The sequence below is a fragment of the Eumetopias jubatus genome, unplaced genomic scaffold (genome assembly GCF_037043125.1).
Source record: "Eumetopias jubatus isolate StellerSeaLion01/CBP00866 unplaced genomic scaffold, mEumJub1_p1.0 scaffold_14, whole genome shotgun sequence".
Classification (NCBI taxonomy): Eukaryota; Metazoa; Chordata; class Mammalia; order Carnivora; family Otariidae; genus Eumetopias; species Eumetopias jubatus.
This window is the reverse complement of record NW_028274820.1, coordinates 104,124,649-104,145,905: the sequence shown is the minus strand read 5'-3', so window position 1 is coordinate 104,145,905 and position 21,257 is coordinate 104,124,649. Positions and strand designations below refer to the sequence as shown.

General features: G+C 40.9%; 1 protein-coding gene and 1 non-coding gene across 10 annotated transcripts in view; both read right to left on the bottom strand.

Moving 5' to 3' along the window:
* The window catches only part of ACTR3B (actin related protein 3B), an 89,619-nt gene that overhangs the window by 45,403 nt on the left and 22,959 nt on the right, over positions 1-21,257 (bottom strand). For 8 of the 9 annotated variants that reach the window (XM_028089247.2, XM_088018419.1, XM_088018416.1 and 5 more), the window contains 2 exons: positions 11,220-11,344; positions 10,468-10,578 (listed from right to left, as the gene is read on the bottom strand). In XM_028089247.2, coding sequence (XP_027945048.1) covers positions 10,468-10,578; positions 11,220-11,344 — 236 coding nt within the window. Of the gene's footprint in view, positions 1-10,467; positions 10,579-11,219; positions 11,345-14,211; positions 14,236-21,257 lie in introns of those variants that run through there. The other variant, XM_028089252.2, reaches the window with a different exon arrangement.
* On the bottom strand, positions 6,997-7,103 carry LOC114198033 (U6 spliceosomal RNA). Its single transcript, XR_003607010.1, has one exon. It is a non-coding gene; the product is annotated as a U6 spliceosomal RNA (small nuclear RNA).

Genomic DNA, 21,257 nt, shown 5'->3' with positions numbered 1-21,257 from the left:
CAAGCTGCCAAGTGCAGTAAAAACTCAACCAAGACACGTGAAGACAAACACCAAAAGGGAACACCAGTGACTCTGGATCCCAGGCAAAGAACAGAGCTCTCCACAGAAGAGCAAAAGCATGAGTCAGCCCTGGCTTGGAACCGGAATGTCCGTTTGAGCAGAAGAGCTGGAGCCGCCTCCCAAGCCCCACCTGCCCTCAGAGCGCATGAGGCAAGGTCAGAGGAAACATCCTCCTTGTCAGCTACAGGGCAGGGAAGTGCAGACGAGAGGCAGCTTCACCCAGACTCCGCCCGGCCCCCAGCCCAGCCTGAGCTCAGCACACAGTCCAGGAAGAACTCCCCCAGAGTTCGGAGGTGAGGAAAGTACACACAGAAACCAGCCTGACACCGTATGGAAATACTAAAAGAAAACAAGAGGGGAGAGGGAGAAAACAGGAAAAACAAACAGCAGGCAAAACACGCATGCCCAGGAAGATACAAAAACAAAGGAGATACAAATCAAGACCAAGAACAGCTCGAAGATGATGGACTCTGAAGAACACACTGAGGGTTCTAGAGGGGAGGGGGTAGGGGGATGGGTTAGCCTGGTGATGGGTATTGAGGAGGGCACGTTCTGCATGGAGTACTGGGTGTTATGAACAAACAATGAATCATGGAACACTGCACCAAAAACTAATGATGTAATATATGGTAATTAACATAACAATAAAAAATTAAAAAAAAAAAGAACAGCTCGAAAAACTCAAATATCCATTTTAAAATCATCATTATCAAACAGGAGGATTATGGAAAGATAAAAAGAATAAATAACCCTGCTTTTTGTCAATCAGCAGTATGTGGGGAACATTAATATGGACATACATCACATATTTAACGCTGCAAAAAGAAAAAAAAAGAATAAATAAAAATTCTCTGGGCCTTTTGGCAAGAAAAAAAAAAAAGTCCACATGACCCTTCATTATAGACTGAACTGTGTCCCCAAAATTCGTATGTTGAAGCCCAACCCCCAAAGTGACTGTATTTGGAGATGGGGCCTCTAGGGAGGTGATCACGGTTAAACGAGGCCATAAGAGTAGGGCCCTAATTTGCCATCATGAACGCCTTCATGAGAAAAGGAAGAGACACCCGAGAGCTCTCTCCGTCCCTACATGTCAACACAGACAAAAGGCCACGTGAGCACACGGTGAAAAGGTGGCCACCTGCCAGCCAGGAAGAGAGCCCTCACCACAAACAACCCCGACAGCCCCGGGATCTTGCACCTACAGCCTCCGGAACTGTGAGAACACAAATGCCTGTTGTTGAAGATACCCAGCCTGTGGTTCTTTGTTTCAGCAGTTTGTGCACACTTTGAAACCTTTCAAGCGGGGAAAGCACAGCTGGCCCCGGGGAAGGGGCAGAGCTTCATTTAACAATGGGACACATGGGGCCATATATATAGTCTTCTGAGCAGGAAGGTGTGACCCAAGAATTCTATATCTGGTCACACTGCCAATCAAGCATGTTACAAAAACAAAATTACCTTTAAACGTACAAGAACTTGGAAGAAGTAAATTAACTCTACCAGAAGATAAAGTTCAGCCAAACAAGAAGAATGCACAAAGTACAGCCAAAGACTTACAGTGAGCAATTAATCCATGTAGGATGTAGAACTAAAGACTGTTCTTTTCTGGGGTTTATACAACAGAATGCAAATGTTACAAATTAAAACAGCAGAAATAATATCAAGCTGAGAGGTATAAAAGAAAAGGAGAGAATATAAAGACAGTGATATCTTCTTATCATGGAATCAAACACATTGTTCTAGACTGATCACATTAGTACACATAATGTTATAAATGTTGATATGAGAACAAGTTCAGTAACAACCAATCAAAAGCAGGAGGTAGAAGGAAGGAAGGGGAGGTAAAAAAATGTGGAAATGTACCAACTTGCTCACTAATCACAGTAGGAAATAGTTAATCACCCCTAAACAAATACCAGGTAAATATATACAATCATAGTTACACTAAAAAATGTTTTAAAAAAAATACCAAATTATTAGAAAGAATACACACTCACTACAAAGCAAAAAGAAAACCAAGCCAGAGCGTTTTTTTTTTTAACATTTTATTTATTTAGTTGAGAGAGAGAGAGAGACAGAGAGAGTGACAGAGATAGTAAGAGAGAGCACGAACAGGTAGGGAGAGGGAGAAGCAGACTCCCCACTGAGAAGGGAGCCTGATGCGGGACTCGATCCCGGGACTCTGGGATTATGACCTGAGCCGAAGGCAGACGGTTTACTGACTGAGCCAACCGGGCACCCCACCAAGCCGGAGTCTTAAAAAATAAACACACAAATAAAACACATTAAACAGAGAAAGCATAACATAGTGTAAAATAGCTCATCAAAGAGCAAGCATGTCTGTCACATAGCAGCAGGCCAGACCAGTGGAGTTCACATGACGGTTCTGAAGTCCCAGCAGTTGGGTTAAATCCCAGCCTTCAATTTTATTGTGTTTGGAAAGTGATTTTCTGGGGCGCCTGGGTGGCTCAGTCATTTAAGCAGCCAGCTCTGGATTTCTGCTCAGGTCATGATCTCAGGGTGCTGAGATGGAGCCCCACATCAGGCTCTGCGCTCAGCAGGGAGTCAGAGACTGCTTGAGATTCTCTCCCTCTCCTTCTGCCCCTCCCCCTGCTTGTGTGCACACACACTCTCTCTCTCTCTGATATAAATAAATTAATTAATTTTATTTATTTTTTTAAGATTTTATTTATCCGTTCATGAGAGACAGAGGGGGAGAGAGAGAGAGAAGCAGAGGGAGAAGCAGGCTCCCGAGGAGCAGGGAGCCCGATGCGGGACCCGATCCCAGGACCCTGGGATCATGACCTGAGCCGAAGGCAGACGCTTAACCATCTGAGCCACCCAGGTGCCCAATAAATTAATTTAAAAAAAAAGGAAAGTGATTTTCTCTCTCTGTCCGGAATTAGCACCTACCTCACAGAGGTGGAAGGATGGACGGAGTCTAAGTAAACTGCGTACAGCAGTGCCTGGCACGTGGAATCGGCTCAATGAAAGTGAGTTATTTTTACTAAAATCATTAGCAAACACAAGTGAGAAACTCACCTACTAAAAAGAAAAATGTCTCTCAGCTAAGACCATGAAACAAAATCAAGTTACATTCTGTAGGCAAGAGAGCCATCTAAAGCAAGATGGTCCAGAGAGGGCGAACGTCAGCCCTGGTTGGATGAGAAGATGAGAAACCTAAATGCCATCTTGAAGGGAGCGATTAGGTAAATTATGCCACGTCCAGAGAGTAGAACACTCCGCAGCAATTAGGAAGACCGAGCTCTCTCTATGCCTCCAGGAAACAATCTATGAGAAGCTGCTACATGAAAGAGAAAGGCGTCTCCAAGTCGTACACATGCTCAACTGTTCTTTGGTGTCAGTGATTTTTAACAAAAACTTTTTAGAAAACAGAGTGTGGGGAGGGAAACGGGGAGCTGCCCCACAGGCACGGCGGCTGCTCGGCAAAAGCGGACAAGGACCAGAGTCCCGCTTCACAGCAATGTGAACAGGGAACATGACAACTACACATTTACAAACGGTCGGGAGGGTAAATTTCACATTACATGTTTGTCACAACATTTTTATTTCCTTGAAGAAAAAAGAAACAAGGTGTACATGGTGTATACTTTGTTACCATGTGTATAAAACGAGTTTATGTATAATCCATATGCCTGCACACAATTACCTCTGGAAAGAGAAATAATTAGCTGGTTAAGAACTGATAAAGGCGGTTTCCTCTTGGAGGAGGGTCTGGGAACCAGAACAGAGGGGAGAAGGAAACATACTTTGCGCTGGAAATCCTTCCACACCTTTTGAATTCTGTGCTTTTGTATTACCTCATCAAACAAACAAACCTAGCGACCCACCAGCTGCATGCTTTGGTTCAGACTCCTGCACAGCAAGTGGTACGAAGCTCAAACACAGTGCCACAAGAAAGTTTTAATCACTGTAATTAGAAGCAATATATTCCCTGGATGGGAGAGAGAAAGCAATCTTAAAACACAGGAGAGAAATAATGAAATCATATGCAAAAGCAGGTTGTAAGTAAGGGATCTAAAAGTCACTCAACAATGTATTACTTATGTTAACATGCTTATTAAAGGCAGAGAGTAAATTTGTTAATACCTGTAAAGTGCCCAGCACACGCTTAACGCTATAAATGTTAGTGTTTATTGTTATAGATTTCTTTCATTTAAAGCACATGATCAATGGCTACAGAGTCCAACAATATTGGCTACAATGTCCCTCTCTCAAGGAACCTCCTATCAGTCTAAAAAGTGGGGCTAATAACTAACTACCTACACCTCAAGGTTGTTGGTAGAATGAAATAAATGAGTTAATACATGTAAACACTTGGGAGGCAGGGAGCCTGGGCACATAGCATGTATTCAAGAAATTCAGCTGTAATTATCAATAAATGTTATTCAGACCAGCAGAAATAACATACATTAACTAAAGAGATCTACACTTTTTTCTCACCTTTAACAGGAATCTAAGCACTTTAATAAGTTTATTTAAAAAAAAATAAGAGGGGCATTTAAACTGCATAGAAGGGGGAGAGAAAGGTTTAAAATGTCGGAAGAGCATGAGCATAGGTCACATAGGTCAAGGAGTGCGTCCTGCCTCCCAGGTAGGAGCTTCCTGCATGGTCTGGAGCAAAAGGTGAGCCTCCAGGAAGACACCACCAGCAGGGAGTAGATTAACCCTGGCTCCCCGGACCTCTCCTGGGTTTAAGTTCTGTGTCAAATCATGTTCCAAATAACCCCAAATGAAGACTGAGTATAAACATCAAAGGAAAATAGATTTACTACATAAAAACTTGAAGTTATAGATGTTCAAAAAACATAGCCTACAAAAGCAAGGAAAAAAATCAACTGAGAAAAACATAATCTGGTGCTGACAAAAGCTTCCTATTATCTGCAAGAGCTCACAGAATAAACAAAACGCAGGACATGCATACATCGGGATCTTACTCAGCCCTAAAAAGGACGTCCTGACACCTGCTATGACACGGATGAAACGGAGCATCACACGAAGAAATATAAGCCAGTCACAGAAGGACAAATCCTGTGTGATGCCCGCTCAGGAGGGCCCTGGAGTGGTCAGATTCACAGACCCAGAAAGTAGAGGGGTGGGCGCCAGGGGCTGGGGGAGGGGACGGGGATGCGTGTTTCATGGGGACAGAATTTCAGTTTGGGAAGATGGAAGGTTCTAGAGATGAGTGTGCTGATGGTTGCACAGCAGTGTGAATGTACTTCATGCCCCTTAATTGTACACTTAAAAATAGTTAAGATGGTAAATTTTATAGTGTGTACATATTTTATCACAAAAAAATTTCTAAGAAAAAAGTTCATAGAAATCATAGCAGTAAGCGAAGCAATAAAACACTGAAATGCACGAGAGCAGAGGACATGAACCAGCAATTCACAGGAGGTAATACAACTAATACAGATGTGAAAAATGTTTACAAAGTCTCAAAAAATGCAAATTAAAAACAAGGTGAATTTTTACTCCATCAAATAATCAGAAATGGTATCAACCATCACTGCCAGGAGTACAAGCAGAGTGGCCTCTGTACATCGCAGACAGAGCCTGAGGCGGCAAGCTAAAGACTCACACGGTATTAATACTTCTGGACCCTGAAATCAACACTGGTAGTTCTTTTTATAGAAAAAAAATGCTCTAAATGTAGAAAGAGACTGTATGTGCAAAGACCATATTGTTTCTAACAAAATCAAGAAATTGGAAACATAGTAAACATCTAAAAGGAGCGGAACCGCTGAACAGACAGGAAGCACCCACTGGACAGATGAGTGCAGGGCCATTAAGCAGGAATGATGGAAACTGCGTGAGAAAGGCAGGGGGGCGTACTGACTGCATCATCAAAACACATGTGAAAATGCCAGATGTTGTCATTCGGTTCCTGTGACAGGACAGTGCAAAGTCCCAGAGATGGCCTCCACACGTCCTGGCATAATCACAGTTCCGTAACGGGAGGGGTGAAGCGCTGGGTCGCGGCCTACTGGGGAAAGGCCACAGAAACTCCTAAGACAACCTCCTGTCTCATGAATCCACATAGAAAGACAGCAGGAGCAAGAGAGCCACCGCGCAGGAGGAGAAGCAGCACACCCTGACAGGGCCCTTCCCTGGCCCGTGGGCTCCCCGCAGTGGACGGCCCTCTGCACACAGGCACGACCCCGCCAGGGTTTCGTCAACAGCTCAGTTCTTGTTTTGCCACTGTCCTCATAGGCAGTCACATCATATGCAGTATCCATTCCCCCCTCTGCCATACTGACAGAGCACCGATCACTCACGGGAGGTGGCAGCGATCCCAGAGGAAACGCATTTCTCACACTTCCTTGTGGACAGGGATGACCAAGCAAGTTCAGGCCAATAAGAAGCAAAAGCTGGTAAGAGTATGGCTTCTAGGAAAGCACCTTATAAGGTTAGGACTCGAGTAGTAAACTCCCCTTGCCCTTAACCCCTTCTTCTCTCCTGGAATGCAGATGTGATGACTGGAGCTGCAGTAGCCAATTTGTGATCATGAGGCTTCCTTAGTGTGGGAGCCATATGCTAAAGATACCAGAGCCCAGAGATCTCTAATGACACCAGAGAACTGCCGCAGCAGCACTGGCCTCCCTACTACTGCCATCAAAGAAAAATAAAACCCCTAACTTGTTTAAGTGACTGTTTTTTACACTTTTATTACTTACTGCCAAACAATTCACCATCTGTGAAGAATTTACACTAAAATCTATGTATTTCCACTTAAGGGAAGGTTTATATTATAATTAGGTTCCTGAATCAAGTTCAGCATTATTAAGGGCAACGTCCTCAAAGGTTCCGAGAAACATAATCATAAACCCATTTCTTCCTCAATCCTCCATTTCCTCTCCACTTCCTGCCGGTATCTGTTCCTTTAGGAGATCCAATTTATTTATTTATGTGTTTTTAAATGTGGAACACTCCACAACTTTGCATGTCATCCTTGTGCAGGAGCCATGCTAATCTTCTCTGTATCGTTCCCACATTGGTGTGTGTGCTCCCAAAGTGAACACAGATCAACTTAAATAAAACTTTCCCAAACCATTATGTATAACAAGACCTAAAGTTTAAGTATTGAGTTTTTATTTTTTTAAATACTAAAGCATATGATTAAAATATCACAGGAATGCAAGCAACATAAACATTTTTGTTCATAACAATGGTAGAGTATCATCTGGTATTAATTCAGAAATGAATAATTAATCAGGACCATAAAAATCAATCCATATTTCTGGATAAAGATAGCAAAATGAACACATGTACCTAATATTGCTCCACTCCCATATGCCTCTATAACAGCAATAAAGAAACCTTTTTAAAAATATAAATCCTCAAGGAAGGAGAGAGGGAGAGGATAGTATACTGGAGTCGGGGCAGCAGAGGCCGGTGGGGACGGACTTCGTGAGCCCGAGGACGTCCAGCGCTGCCCCGGCTGGTGGCTACAGCACTGTACAGAGCGGGTCTACATCATTCACAAGTCAGGACATACCACGTGGGACAGTTAATTTTATGTGCCAACTTGACCTAAGGGATGCCCAGAGAACTGGTTAAACATTATTTCTGGGTGTGCTGTGAGGCTGTTTCTGGAGATGAGCATTCAGTAGACTGAGTAAAGAGATCTGTTCTCACCAGTGTGCGTGGGACCAGAATAGAACAAAAAGGCAGAGGATGGGAGATTCTCTCTCTCTCCGCCCCCTGGGATGTCCATCCTCCCTGCTCTTGGGCTGGGATGTCCATCCTCCCTGCTCTTGGACACTGGAGCTCCTCATTCTCAGGCCTTCTTGAGCAGCATGTGCTGCTTGCTTGTTCTTGCTTGATTCGTATTCAAAAAATCTGCAAATCTCTTCTGAAGTTATAACTCAATTTCTACTCAAGAGCACTGCAATTCTTTAAAATACATGATTCTATTTTGAACCCTGGGCAACTCAGTATTGAAAGGAGTACAATTCCCATTTGCTATCTGCTCAACCCACATGACCAATATGACTGGAGTCTCTGAAACTTCTTGAAAGATATGAGCTGTAATGAGCTCATCCTCACCCTGGTATGTTCAGATGTGTGCTCACAGAGTCAGAAAGAACAATTTTGTGAGCTACCGAGGGACCTATAATTTAGACCTCTGAGACTCTAACACCAAGAAGCTCTTATCTGATGTAGCAGATAAATGTAAATGTCTTCAATTAACTTCTCTGACTTGGCCATAAATCTCTATACTTGCTTTACTCCCCTTTAACTGTTCCATTAACTGATGATTAAGGGTATAAACCTGAAAGAAATTTACCATTCTCACCACTTCCTCGAGCACCTCCTGCAATGAATGGACTTGCAGGATTCAAAGCACATTGTGTATAATAATATAATATTGTCTTATCTTTAATAAACTTGATTTTTTCTGAACATTCATTACAGATACTCCTTTCTGGCCAATGGACTTCAGCTTTTCCATATTCAAACACCTCTGATTCCTTCCTGGCAAGTGGTTTTGCCTTACTGGCCTATATGTGCCAGCTAAATTAGATAAAAATTCCTTTCATCAGGAAAAACTTCCTGTGTGGCCATGTCCTGGTGTCCTCCTGCGTGTGGAGAGAAGGGGAGAACGCCAGGCCCAGCGAGCTGGAGAAGACAGAAGGAAGCAGCTGGGCATGGTGCCTGCTCCTAAAATCCTATCCAACAGGTAGTTATGTGATGTGCTAGAGGAGGAAAAATGCCAAGTGTGACAGGTGGGAGCCTGTGATTTGTTTTGGCTATAAAGACACACTGTCAGTTTCCTGGCTCTGTATCTTACATAAACCACGGTAGATAATATACAGTGGCCTGTAAAACACAGGACCCATCCTTGGCAATTCCCAGTTGTGAAGACACAGCCAGAAAGAAGATCAGAGCACTTTCAAGGACTTGCTTTAATAGACATTAAATATATAGATTCCACTACCATAACAGTCTTATAGTTAACATATTTTAACTCAGATAATTCTAAAGAACACTCCATATTTAACATTAGAAAGAATTAGATAATTGGATCTGGGACCATTTGACAATATACTTGTGTGGAAAAAATCCAAAGCTAAATTATGTACGTTTTAATATGCAGCTTATGTTACAGGCAATTGCTCTCTATAAAGCAAGTGTTGTGAACATGTAATTAATTTTAACTTAAAAAGAACATTTCATGGAAGGAAACACATAATGTTGAGTAGAACAACTAGAACAGACTCCATAACCGAGAGACATTTCTCCTCATGTCTTTGTAATGTTTTCTTTTATCTGAACAAGATCAATTAAGTACCATAATCAGGGCCCATAACTCAGCTCAATTTTATTTTATAATAAGATTTAAACCCTGGGGCGCCTGGCTGGCTCAGTCAGAAGAGCATGAGACTCTTGATCTCGGGGGTCATGAGTTCAAGCCCCATATTGGGTGTAGAGATTGCTCAAAAATAAACAATAAACTAAAAAAAAAAAAAAAAAAAGATTTAAACCCCGGCAAAATAATATTCTGACTCGGTTTCTTCTGCTATAAAGCAAAAAGCATAGTCATCGAGTTACTTCAGGAGGATATCAAAGTACATAGTTGTTTCCTACCCAAATGCGTTCCTCCCTCCACCTTGCTTACAAATGGAGGCCTGTTTAGGTACTTACCCTCCTGGGGCCAGGTGATCAGAGATGGTCCCCCACCCAGCCCCAGGGAAGAAATGTGATTAGTCTACGGTAATTCCATTCCCCTTGCTAGTGACCAGGCCAGGCAGGGACAGACGGACACATCTGCTGGGAACCTCATTCTTACAAAACGCTGCTACCTCTGAAAGTGTATAAACTGAAAGGTGGTGCAGGGGCTTGGGCGGCCACCCTGGGACCTGCAGGGAATCAACACAAGAGGCCATGCTAGAGCCCGAGGGTAATCAGCCCTGGAACCGCCCGGCTCTGGCCTTCCTCTTCTGAGAGATAATGAGCCCCTTTTGATTTTGGACATTTCTGTTGAGTCTTCTGTTATTTGCCAAAAAAGCACCCCAATTCATACAAACAGATTTAACAAGAATTAAAAACTCCAGAGAAGAATATCTTGAGTTTAAAATCTAAGTAATCCGAGGGCGCCTGGGTGGCTCAGTTGGTTAAGCGACTGCCTTCGGCTCAGGTCGTGATCCTGGAGTCCCGGGATCGAGTCCCGCATCGGGCTCCCTGCTCAGCAGGGAGTCTGCTTCTCCCTCTGACCCTCTTCCCTCTCGTGCTCTCTCTCTATCTCATTCTCTCTCTCAAATAAATAAAATCTATAAAAAAAAATAAAAATAAAATAAAATAAAATCTAAGTAATCCGAAAAAAAAAAATCTACGTAATTTGGAATTTTGAGGGATATAGTCCCCTTAGTTCCAGTTACTCACCATTAAAAAGTAATGATCCTCAGGTTCTGCTCGAAGATACTTAAAAATCACTTGTTCCATGAACCTTTCCATAAGATCCCAGTCTTCAATTATTCCATGTCTTATTGGCCACTATGTCAAGAGAAACCAAAATACGTCAAGCTTCAGTTCACAGCAGTAAGACTAAGAGCCCCACAACGCCCGCCCAGGACAGACTGGGTTAGTGGAGAGTCCGGCCTCCTGCACAGGGACTGACGCGAATTCATGGAAAGAAACAACACGCACTTTAGCAGAGAGATTAAGCTACACTACTGTTTATATTCTACTGCACCCACTTCTAAGTACGGAGAACCATCCCAACAGACTGAAAAGCGCAGACAAGCCATGATACCATTCGATCTGGAGGTTTTTTCTTTTTTCTAAAACAAATGTGTACTTAATTTTAGTCCTTTTTTTTAATTAATCAATCTGTAACTTCCCGTACCTGACAGGTTAATTAGTCAACCTGCAACTGCACAGGAGCAGATCTTGCTTCTGCGTGTAACCCAGCACTGCTGTGTCAGTTGTGCCTTCCAGAGTTTTGTAAATTCACTTGATTGCCCACATCAGAAATACCCCATTCAAAAACAGCATACCTTCTTTTTAAACATAAAAATAAAAATAGACCCCTAACTCATAAGTACATTTCCAGATACTCTGCCATTTTGCATTATGCATTCTACCTCTCTGTTCTTGGCTACACACTTAAAGAAGCAAATTCCTCAGGAGCTCACCTTCGTGGCATACGTGGGCTTATCTATGGCCTCATCCCCTATGAAAAAGTCCAGGTCATCGACTCCCCTCAACACCCTCCTTTGGGCTTGATCAACTACCTTTGCCGACTCTCTGATGGCAATACCTTAAAAAAAAAAAAAAAATCACAAAGATTTCCATCACTATTCACATTTATTTGAATGATCAAGAAAGGACACTGTAATCCCCATGTATGTACAAGTACATTTTCAGTGCTAGGGTTTTATCGGGGGTGGAGGTGTTCACAGAAAACGCACTATCAATGAGTACAGAAAATACAGTAACAAGTTTTCTGTCGCAGCGTTCTTTTCAGAATGACACAAAGGAACTTCACTGATCTGCTAATCAGACAGAAATGACATCACTAAATCTCTCAATTTCATCTGGAGAAATCCCTCGAGATAGTAAATGAAATGCCCATGGAGTACAGTATATATCAATAGGTTCCAAATTTTAAAATACAATACAGAAGTAGACAAAGTTAAAAATATGATACAAAAGACTAAACTGAAAAATAATACCTATACACTCTTAAGTCATTTCACTAAAACTCTGCATCAGATTTAAAATATTTATTTTTAATCTTATCATAGGAAAATAACTGACTTCATTAAAAGGAAAAATAAAGAGATTGCTGGCTAATATCCATCATGAAAAGTACAATAATCAAATAGCTGTATTATATAAAAATACCAATGGCTTTATGATACATTATTTCATTAAGAGGTTAACCTCGGTATTTGGGAGTATACTCAGTAGTAAATAATCAAATAGGACTTCACTCCAGAATTTAACATCTAAAGAAATGTGGAAGCTTCGCAAAGATTTAATTTCCCATTTAAATTCCTAAGCCTTGATCACCCTCTGAGCTCCCATTAATTCATCTTCATCAAATTTATTCCAAAACAAATTAGTAAACATATACAATTATCTTTAAAGTAGATTATGTGAAATCCCCAATTTATTACAAATGAAGAATCGCAACAAAGCTTCACAAGTGACTGAATCCTTCCTCTCAGAAAGGCGTCTCTTGCAGTAACAGGTGGAAGAGGTGAAAAGGGAAAGGTCCAGGACAGAAACCACTCTGCCCACCTCCTTTCCTCACTCCAACTCACTGCCACATTTAGACTCAAACCTTTCGAATTACAAAAGGTGGCACAAATCTAAGGGACAGGATTTCTGCTGGACTGAAGAAGCAGGTGTGGTGTGGAAATGCCAGGGAAAGAGCCTAGCAAAAGTGTCCAAGTCGGAGGCGGTGAGCATGTCCAGAGCCCTGAGGCTGGTGACAGGGCAGAGAAGTCTGGTGGGCCCTAGCTGGCTGAGGCGATCTGCAGAAACAAATAAAACCACCTCTGAAAACTGACCACTCCACATACAGACAGACACACTGCACCACCCGATGCGCATGTACTGGGAAGGGCCCCCAGCAAGATGGCTTGCAGCAGACCTCACGGTCCTCACACGGTGTGCCAGTACAAGTGACAGATTCTATCCTCTGGGCAAGATCAAACTTAATTATGCATGAATTTAGAATTAAACTGCCAAGTCAAAATAAAAAATTGTGAAGAGACAAGGGCAAAAAGATTCTGCAATTCATGACATCATTCAAGTTTACCAGGAATTTGGGGGCAATATCTTACCCCAAAGAAAAATCATCACCTTGAGGAAAAAATGCCAGACTGTGAGGTGACACTACCACACTGAAAAACCTAAATGAAAACAAAGTAAATCTTTTCCCTCCCGAAAAAGGTAATCAAAGTGCTCTGGCCCCAAATCAGTAGATCTATGTTTTAGTGGCCATTAGAAATAAGAAAAAAAATCTTAAAAACCATAAAGCATACTTCTTTTAACTATTATTAACTATTATTATACATGAAGCAACTGAATCCATGAAACAGAGTAAAGGTATATAGAGCTTTTATTCACGATCTTTTGTTTATGCTTCTGAAAAGCAAGATGTGGTCCAAACAGCCCTTGTGAACATGACAGAGAAATGTGTACAAGAGAGTCTCTATCAAAGACTATCCACGAGTACTCACAGATCACGTGACGCACCACAGAGTAAGGATCCCCCCCTGTGGCCCCAGCAGCGATCTCCAGCCTCCACAACACACAGAACAGACCCGGACTCAGAGGTAAGCAGAGAAGACAGTGAGAAGAAAAGGACCATAAATAGAACTGATAAGAGAGTCAACACTGACACAGTCCAACTGGTTACAGAGAGGAGGCATCTCCACGCAATGGAGTATCATGAAGCCATAAAAAAGAATGAAAAAGGTCTTCATGTATGACTCTAAAAGGATCACTAAGATATAGTGTTAGAAAAAAACACAAGGCGCAGAGCAGTGGATGTGGCAAAATGCCACTATGTGCGTGAAAACAGATGCTGTGTATATTTGCTGGTATGTGCAGAGTATCTCAGAAAGGACACACAAGAAACCGGCAATGGCAGTTGTCATCTAAGAGGGGAAGTAAGTGAGAGACATTAATTTTCACTGTGTATCTTGTTATACCATTTAACTTCCATGGCATATGAATATATTATCTACAAAATTAATTAAACTTGGGCTTTTGCTTCTGCAAGGATAGTTAAAATATTTTTCCTGTTGCTCTCACTAAGTACAGCCAGAACCTCTGGACTTCCTATACGAAAGAAATGGAGAGGCTGAAAGGTGAAGAGCAGCTAGTCTAGGGACTGCAGGACCCCAGGAACAACACACCAGTGAGTTTTCTGGGCCTTCTTTTTGTCTCATACGGCTCATACTGGGCGCTGGGCAAGCTGGCAACACAATGAGCTCAAAACAAAAAAGGTATCTCCAAAACAGCCTGCTATCTCCAGCCAAAGAAGATAAAAGGGGCAGTCTGAAAAGATAAAAAAAAACAAAAACTTCTAAACAATACCTGCTTGACTCCAGTCAAACCACCCCTCCCCCACAGCGCAGATGTCTCCTGGAAGCTGGACTTCCAACTCACCCAGCAGAATCGATCCATTCCTCTGCTTCCAGCACTGCGGTTTCGTCAGAGGAGGCCTAATGGAAAGTCAGGACTTCAACCACCACCAGCAGTAACAAGGCACCCCTGTCCCTCCTGGCCACAATATACCACCTGCTGAGACTAGTGCGGAAGCTGAACTCGCACCCTCAATGAGCAGTAACATGGAGTCCTCCCCAACAGAGTGTCAACAAAGGCCAAGAGGAAACCCTGAACTTCAACCTCAAAATGGTATTAACAAGGGGCATCCCCCTCTCCTTGCTGAAGTAGTATCAGAAGTAACCTGCTAAAACATCAAATTTAAACAAGATCCAGAATCTCAGAATATAATATTTAAAACATCCAGGTTTCAATAAAAATAATCTCTCACTATAGCGAGAACCAGAAACATCTCAAATGAAATGAGAAAAGACAATCAACAGATGCCAACACCAAGAAGACACAGATAACAGAATTATTAAACAAGACTTTAGGAGCCATCTTACAATGCCTCAGTGAGCAATTACAAACACATTTGAAACAAAGGAAAATACAAGAAAGTCTCAGCAAAGAAACACAAACTGAAAGCAAAGATAGAAGACAGAGACAAACCGCATGGAAATTTTGGGACTAAAAAACACAATACCTGTAATAAAAATCTCAGTGGATGAATTCAACAGCAGAAAAGGGCAGAAGAAAGAATCACTGATCTCGAAGATATAACAATAGAAATTACCCAGTCTGAACAACAAAGAAAACAGACTAAAAAGCAAATGAACTGGGCCTTAGGGACACATAGGATATATAATAAAAGCACGAACATTCGTGCATTCCAAGTCCCAGAAGGAGAGGAGAAAGGAGATAGGACTGGAAAAGTATTCAAAGAAATAATGGCTAAAAATCTGCCAAACTTGACTAAAAAAGAAATAAGCCTACAGATTCAACACTGAACAAACCCCAAACAGGATAAACCAAAAAAATCCATGCCAAGACACATTACAGCCAAACTTCTAAAAACTGAAGACCGGAGAAAAAATTCTGAAAGCCTCCATCAAATTTCTCATCAGAAATCAGGGCACCCAGAAAGAAATGGCATATTTTTCAAGTGCTGAGAGAACTGTCCACTCAGAATTCTATATTCAGCCCAAATATCCCTCAAAAATGCAGAGCAAATCAAGACATTCTTAGATAAACAAAAGCTAAGAGAATTTGTCACTAGCATACCTACTCTAAAAGAATGGCTCAAGAAAGTTGTCTAAACAGAGGAAATGATAAAAGGAATCTTGGAACATCAGGAGGGAAGAAAAATGGAAAGAACAAAAATAAGCATAATTACTTTCCTTCTCCTCTTGAGTTTTTCTAAATTATGTTTGGCAGTTAAAGCAAAAACTGTAACGCTGATGTCCTTCTCAATGTATGTAGAAGAAATATTTGAAGCAATTATATTAGAAATGTGGGAGGGTAAAGGGACCTTTCACTCAGACTGGTAAGGTGTTGACACCAGTAGAACAAGAAAAGTTATGTATAGATAATGTAATAGCCACGCCAACCATTTAAAAAGCTACACAAAGAGATGTACTCAAAAAAACCAATACATAAATCAAAATAAAATTCTAAAAATGTTCAAATAATCCCCAGAAACTTAGGTAAAACAAAACAAAGAAACAAAAAAACAGGAAGAACAAACAGGAAAAGCGCTAATCAATAATTACAATAAATATAAGTGGTCTAACTATATCAATTAAAAGACAGACATTGGCAGAGTGGATTAAAAAAATCTGAAAGGATTCTATGCTGTCTACAAAAAATTCCCTTCAAATGTAAGAATATATGTAGGTTGAAAGTAGAAGAACAGAAAAAGGTATCCACACAAACGTTAATCAAAGAAAGTATGAGTGGCTATACTGTGATCAGAAAAAGTAAATTCTATAGTAAAGAAAGAGAAGATAAAAAAAAGAAAGAGAAGATAGAGAAGAACATTAAAAAAGATAAAGAGTCAGTCCATCAAGAAGACACAGCAATCTTAAATGTGCATGTAACAAAGAATGGAGATGTAAAGCATGTGAGACAGAAACAGACAGGAGAAACAGACAAATCCACAACGATAGCTGTAGACACCAATACCTCTCAACAGTCGATAGAACAAGGACAGAAAAACCTAACAACACTATGAACCTACGGGAACTAAGCAACGTCTACAGACCACTCCACCCAATGAGAACAGAGTATACACTGTTTACAAGTGCCCACGGAACCAAAATAAACCTTATACTGGGCCATAAAAGAAACCTTAATAATTTTACAAGAATTAAAGTCATACGGGGCGCCTGGGTGGCTCAGTTGGTTGAGCGTCTGCCTTCGGCTCAGGTCATGATCCCAGGGTCCTGGGATCGAGTCCAGCATGAGGCTCCCTGCTTCTCCCTTTCCCTCTGCCTGCTGCTCCCCCTGTTTATGCTCTCTCTCTCTGTCAAATAAATAAATAAAATATTTTAAAAATAATAAAAAAGTCATACAGAGTGTGCTTTCTGACCACAACAGAATAAACTAAAAAATCAATAACAGAAACGTAACAAGAAAATCCCCCAAACAATTGGAAATTAAACCACATACTTCTAAATGAGTCAATGACAAAATCTCAGGGAAACTAAAAACTACATGAACGGGATGGAAATGAAAATATAGAATATCAAAATGCGTTGGACACAGCAAAAGCAGTGCTAACTGGGAAAATTTTAACACTAAATGCTTACAGCAGAAAAGAGAAAAAGTCTCAAATCAATAATCTAAGTTTGCACCTTAAGAACCTAGAAAAAGAAGAGCAAAATAAACCCAAAGCAAGAAAAAGGAAAGAAATACGGATAAAAGCAGAAATCAATGAAATTTAAAACAGAAAAACAGAGAAAAACCAACGCATCCAAAAGCTGGTGTATAAAAGTTAAGCCTTTTGCTCCGCAGAAGACCTTGGGAAGAAGATGGAAAGAGAAGCTACACAATGGGAAAAATTATTTGCAAACCACATATACAACAAAGGACTCCTATCTAGTATATATAAAGATCTCTCAAAACTTCACAGTAAAATTATACGCAATCCAATTAGAAAATGAGCAAAAGAGATGAAGAGACATTTAATGGAAGAAGATAGTCAGATGGAAAATAAGCACATGTGAAGATGTTCAACAACATTGGTCATTAGGGAGATGAAGATTAAGACCATGATGAGATATCACTACATACTTATGAGAACAGCTAAAATAAAAAACTGTGACAATACCAAATGCTAGCAAGGATGCAGGGAAGCTGGCTCTCTCATACACAGCTGGTGGAAATGCAAAATGATACAGCCACTATGGGAAATACATTGGCAGTTTCTTAATAATACTAAACATAAGCTTGCCATACAATGCAGCAATTGCACTACACAGCATTTATCTAGAGAAATGAAAAATTATGTCCACACAAAAACCTGTAATTTTCTTTGCAACACAATTTCCATAGCAGTTTTATTTGTAATAGCTAAAAAGTGGAAATAACCAAGATGTCCCTCCACAGATGAATGTTTAAACAAACTGTGGTACATCCATACACTGGAATACTACTCAGATAAAGATATAATCTATCGATACATGCAACAACTTAGATGGATCTCAAAGGCATTATGCCAAGTAAAAAGCCAATCTCAAAAGGACACATACCGTATGATTCCAGTTATAAAACATTCTCAAAAAAAAAACAAAGTTACAGAGATAGAAACAGATCGGTAGATGCCAAAGGTTAGGAATGGTGGAAGGGAGGGGAGGTAAGTGTAATTATAAAGAGATTGTCCAGGAGAGATTGTTGTGGTGATATGACAGTTCTGTATCTTGACTGTAGTGATGACTACAGGACATGGGATAAATGTACAGAACTGCACACACATTGCACTCGTGTCCGACTCCTGGGTTTAATGCTGTGTTGTAATCACCTAAGATGTAGTCTGGGATGAAACAGGGAGAAGAGTACACAAGACCTATCCACACTCTTGTTTACACTGCCTGTGAATCTATAATTATTTCAAAATAGCATATTTGAAGACAAATATAGTTTGCAAATTATTTAAACAAATTAAAAAATAAAACCCCTCAGTTAGCTGTAATGATGAACCAAAACTCGTAAGATTAAGCTTAATAAGGAAAAATGTAAAAGTTCTGCAGATAAAAAAAATGTATATGGGTACAGAATAAGAGAAGGATACCAGAAGAGATGGATTATTTTCCAAATGCCAAAAGGTCATCTGAGGGTAATCCAAGGAAGATCATCAGAAGAGTGTATCTAAGGCAGAGTACATCTGACTTAGATATAAATTCTGTATCTTAGGAACACTTGCTACAGTAGTTACCAGACAATAGTAATGTTTTAATTAATATACCCAGTACATTTCCCAAAAGAATGTCACATGTTTGACTAAGTCTTCAGGAATAATAATTCCTATCTTAGGGGCGCCTGGGTGGCTCAGTCATTAAGCATCTGCCTTCGGCTCAGGTCTGGTCCCAAGGTCCTGGGATCGAGCCCCGCATCAGGCTCCCTGCTCTGCAGGAAGCCTGCTTCTCCCTCTCCCACTCCCCCTGCTTGTGTTCCCTCTCTCGCTGTGTCTCTCTCTGTCAAATAAATAAAATCTTAAATAATAATAATAATAATAATAATTCCTATCTTACATAAACTGTTTCAAAGAACAGAAAAGAAAGCTGAAAACCTCATTTCTTAAAGCCACTGTAATTTTGATTTTCAAACCAGACAAAAACAGCACAAGAAAGGAAAATGTAGACCAATCTCACTTTTGAACATTGATGCAAAACCCCAAATAAATACTGGCAAATACAATTCAGCAGGTAGTTGGTATTTCATAACCGAGTAGGGCTTACCGCAAGAATGAAATAAATGACTATTCGATATTTGAAAATATATTAATGTAATTCATCATATTAGGACCTTAAATATCCAAAACCATATGATCATCTCAACAGATACACAGAAAGCCTTAAATGTTAATATCCATCCACAATTTAAAAAAAAAACAAACTCTTAGTAAACTAGGAACAGAAAGGGCACTGTATTAACCTGAAAAAAGCATTTCCACAAAAACCAAGTGTAATCACTAATGGAACACCAATATCATTGTCTTTAAAATCAGAAAGACAGGGGCACCTGGGTGGCTCAGTTGGTTAGGCATCCAACTCTTAATTTCAGCTCAGGTCATGATATCATGGTCCTGAGATCCAGCCCCACATTGGGCTCTGCATTCAGCTCAGCAGGGAGTCTGCTTAAGATTCTCTCTCTCCCTCTCCCTCTGCCCCTCCCCCCCACCACCACCCCCCACCCTGTGCTCACACATAAGCGCGCGCTCTCTCTCTCTTAAATGAATAAATAAATCTTTTTTAAAAAAGGTTTAAGACGAACCATGAGAGATGACGGACTCTGAAAAACAAACTGAGGGTTCTAGAGGGGAGGAGGGTGGGGGGATGGGTTAGCCTGGTGATGGGTATTAAAGAGGGCACATGCTGCATGGAGCACTGGGTGTTATGCGCAAACAATGAATCATGGAACACTACATCAAGAACTAATGATGAAATGTATGGTGATTAACATAACAATAAAAAAAATTTTATAAATAAATAAATAAATAAAAAGGTTTAAAAAAATTAAAAAATAAAATCAGAAAAGACAAAAACACCCACTACCTCCAGTTCTAGTCACTATGGCAGGGAAGTTCTAGCCTGTACAAAAGACCAGGGGAAAAAAAACATGAAATATTGGGATTGAAAGAGACAAAATAACCAGTATTTGCAGTTAACAGTCTACGTAGAAAACATAAGAATCTGCAAGCTAATAGAACAAATAAGAGAAGTAAGCAAGATTGTTGGATTAAGGGGCGCCTGGGTGGCTCAGTTGTTAAGCGTCTGCCTTCGGCTCAGGTCATGATCCCAGAGTCCTGGGATCGGGCCCACATTGGGCTCCATGCTCTGCAGGGAGCCTGCTTCTCCCTCTCCCACTCCCCCTGCTTGTGCTCCCTCTCGCTATGTCTCTCTCTGTCAAAAAACAAATAAAAAATCTTAAAAAAAAAAAAAAAGATTGTTGGATTAAAAAACAGAAAACCTCAATAGCATTCCTATGTGCTAGCAATTACTAATTAGAAAATGTAATTTTAGAAAATTCACAACAGCAACAAACACATAAAGGTACTTAAAATTAAATCTAGCAAAAGATGTATGAGCTTGGGGCACCTAGGTGGCTCAGTTAAATGGCCGACTCTTGGTTTCAGCTCAGGTCATGATCTCAGGGTCCCGGGATCAGGCCTCCTTGTCAGACTCTGCGCTCAGCAGGGGGTCTGCTTGGGGATTCTCTCTCCCTTTCCCTCTGATCCTCTCCCCACTGGTGCACTCTCTCTCTCTCTCTCTCTCTAAAATAAATAAATAAATCTTTGGGGAAAAAAAAAAAAGGTGTATGAGCAGGGCACCTCAGTGATTCAGTCGTTAAGCATCTACCTTCAGCTCAGGTCATGATCCCAGGGTCCTGGGATCAAGCCCCACATCGGGCTCCCTGCTCCTTGGGAGCCTGCTTCTCCCTCTCCCACTCCCCTGCTTGTGTTCCCTCTCTCGCTGTGTCTCTCTCTGTCAAATAAAATCTTTAAAAAAAGAAAAAGGTATATGAGCTTTATGAAGACTATTACAAAACATGACTGAAAAACATGAGAGTCATGAATAAACAACAAATATACCATATTCATAGACAGAAAAACCCAGTTCATAAAGATGTCATATTTTTCCCAAATTAATCTATGAATTGAATGTGTCTCTAATCAAAACCCCATTATAATTTTTCAGGGAGCTTAAACTGATTTTAAAATCTGTAATAAAGAGTAAGGGCCTAAGGGTGTCTGGGTGGCTCAGTGGGTTGAGTGTCTGCCTTCAGTTCAGGTCATGATCCTGCAGTCCTGGGATAGAGTCCCACAGTGGGCTCCCTGCTCGGCAGGGAGTCTGCTTCTCTGCCCCTCCCCTGGCTCATGCTCTCAATTT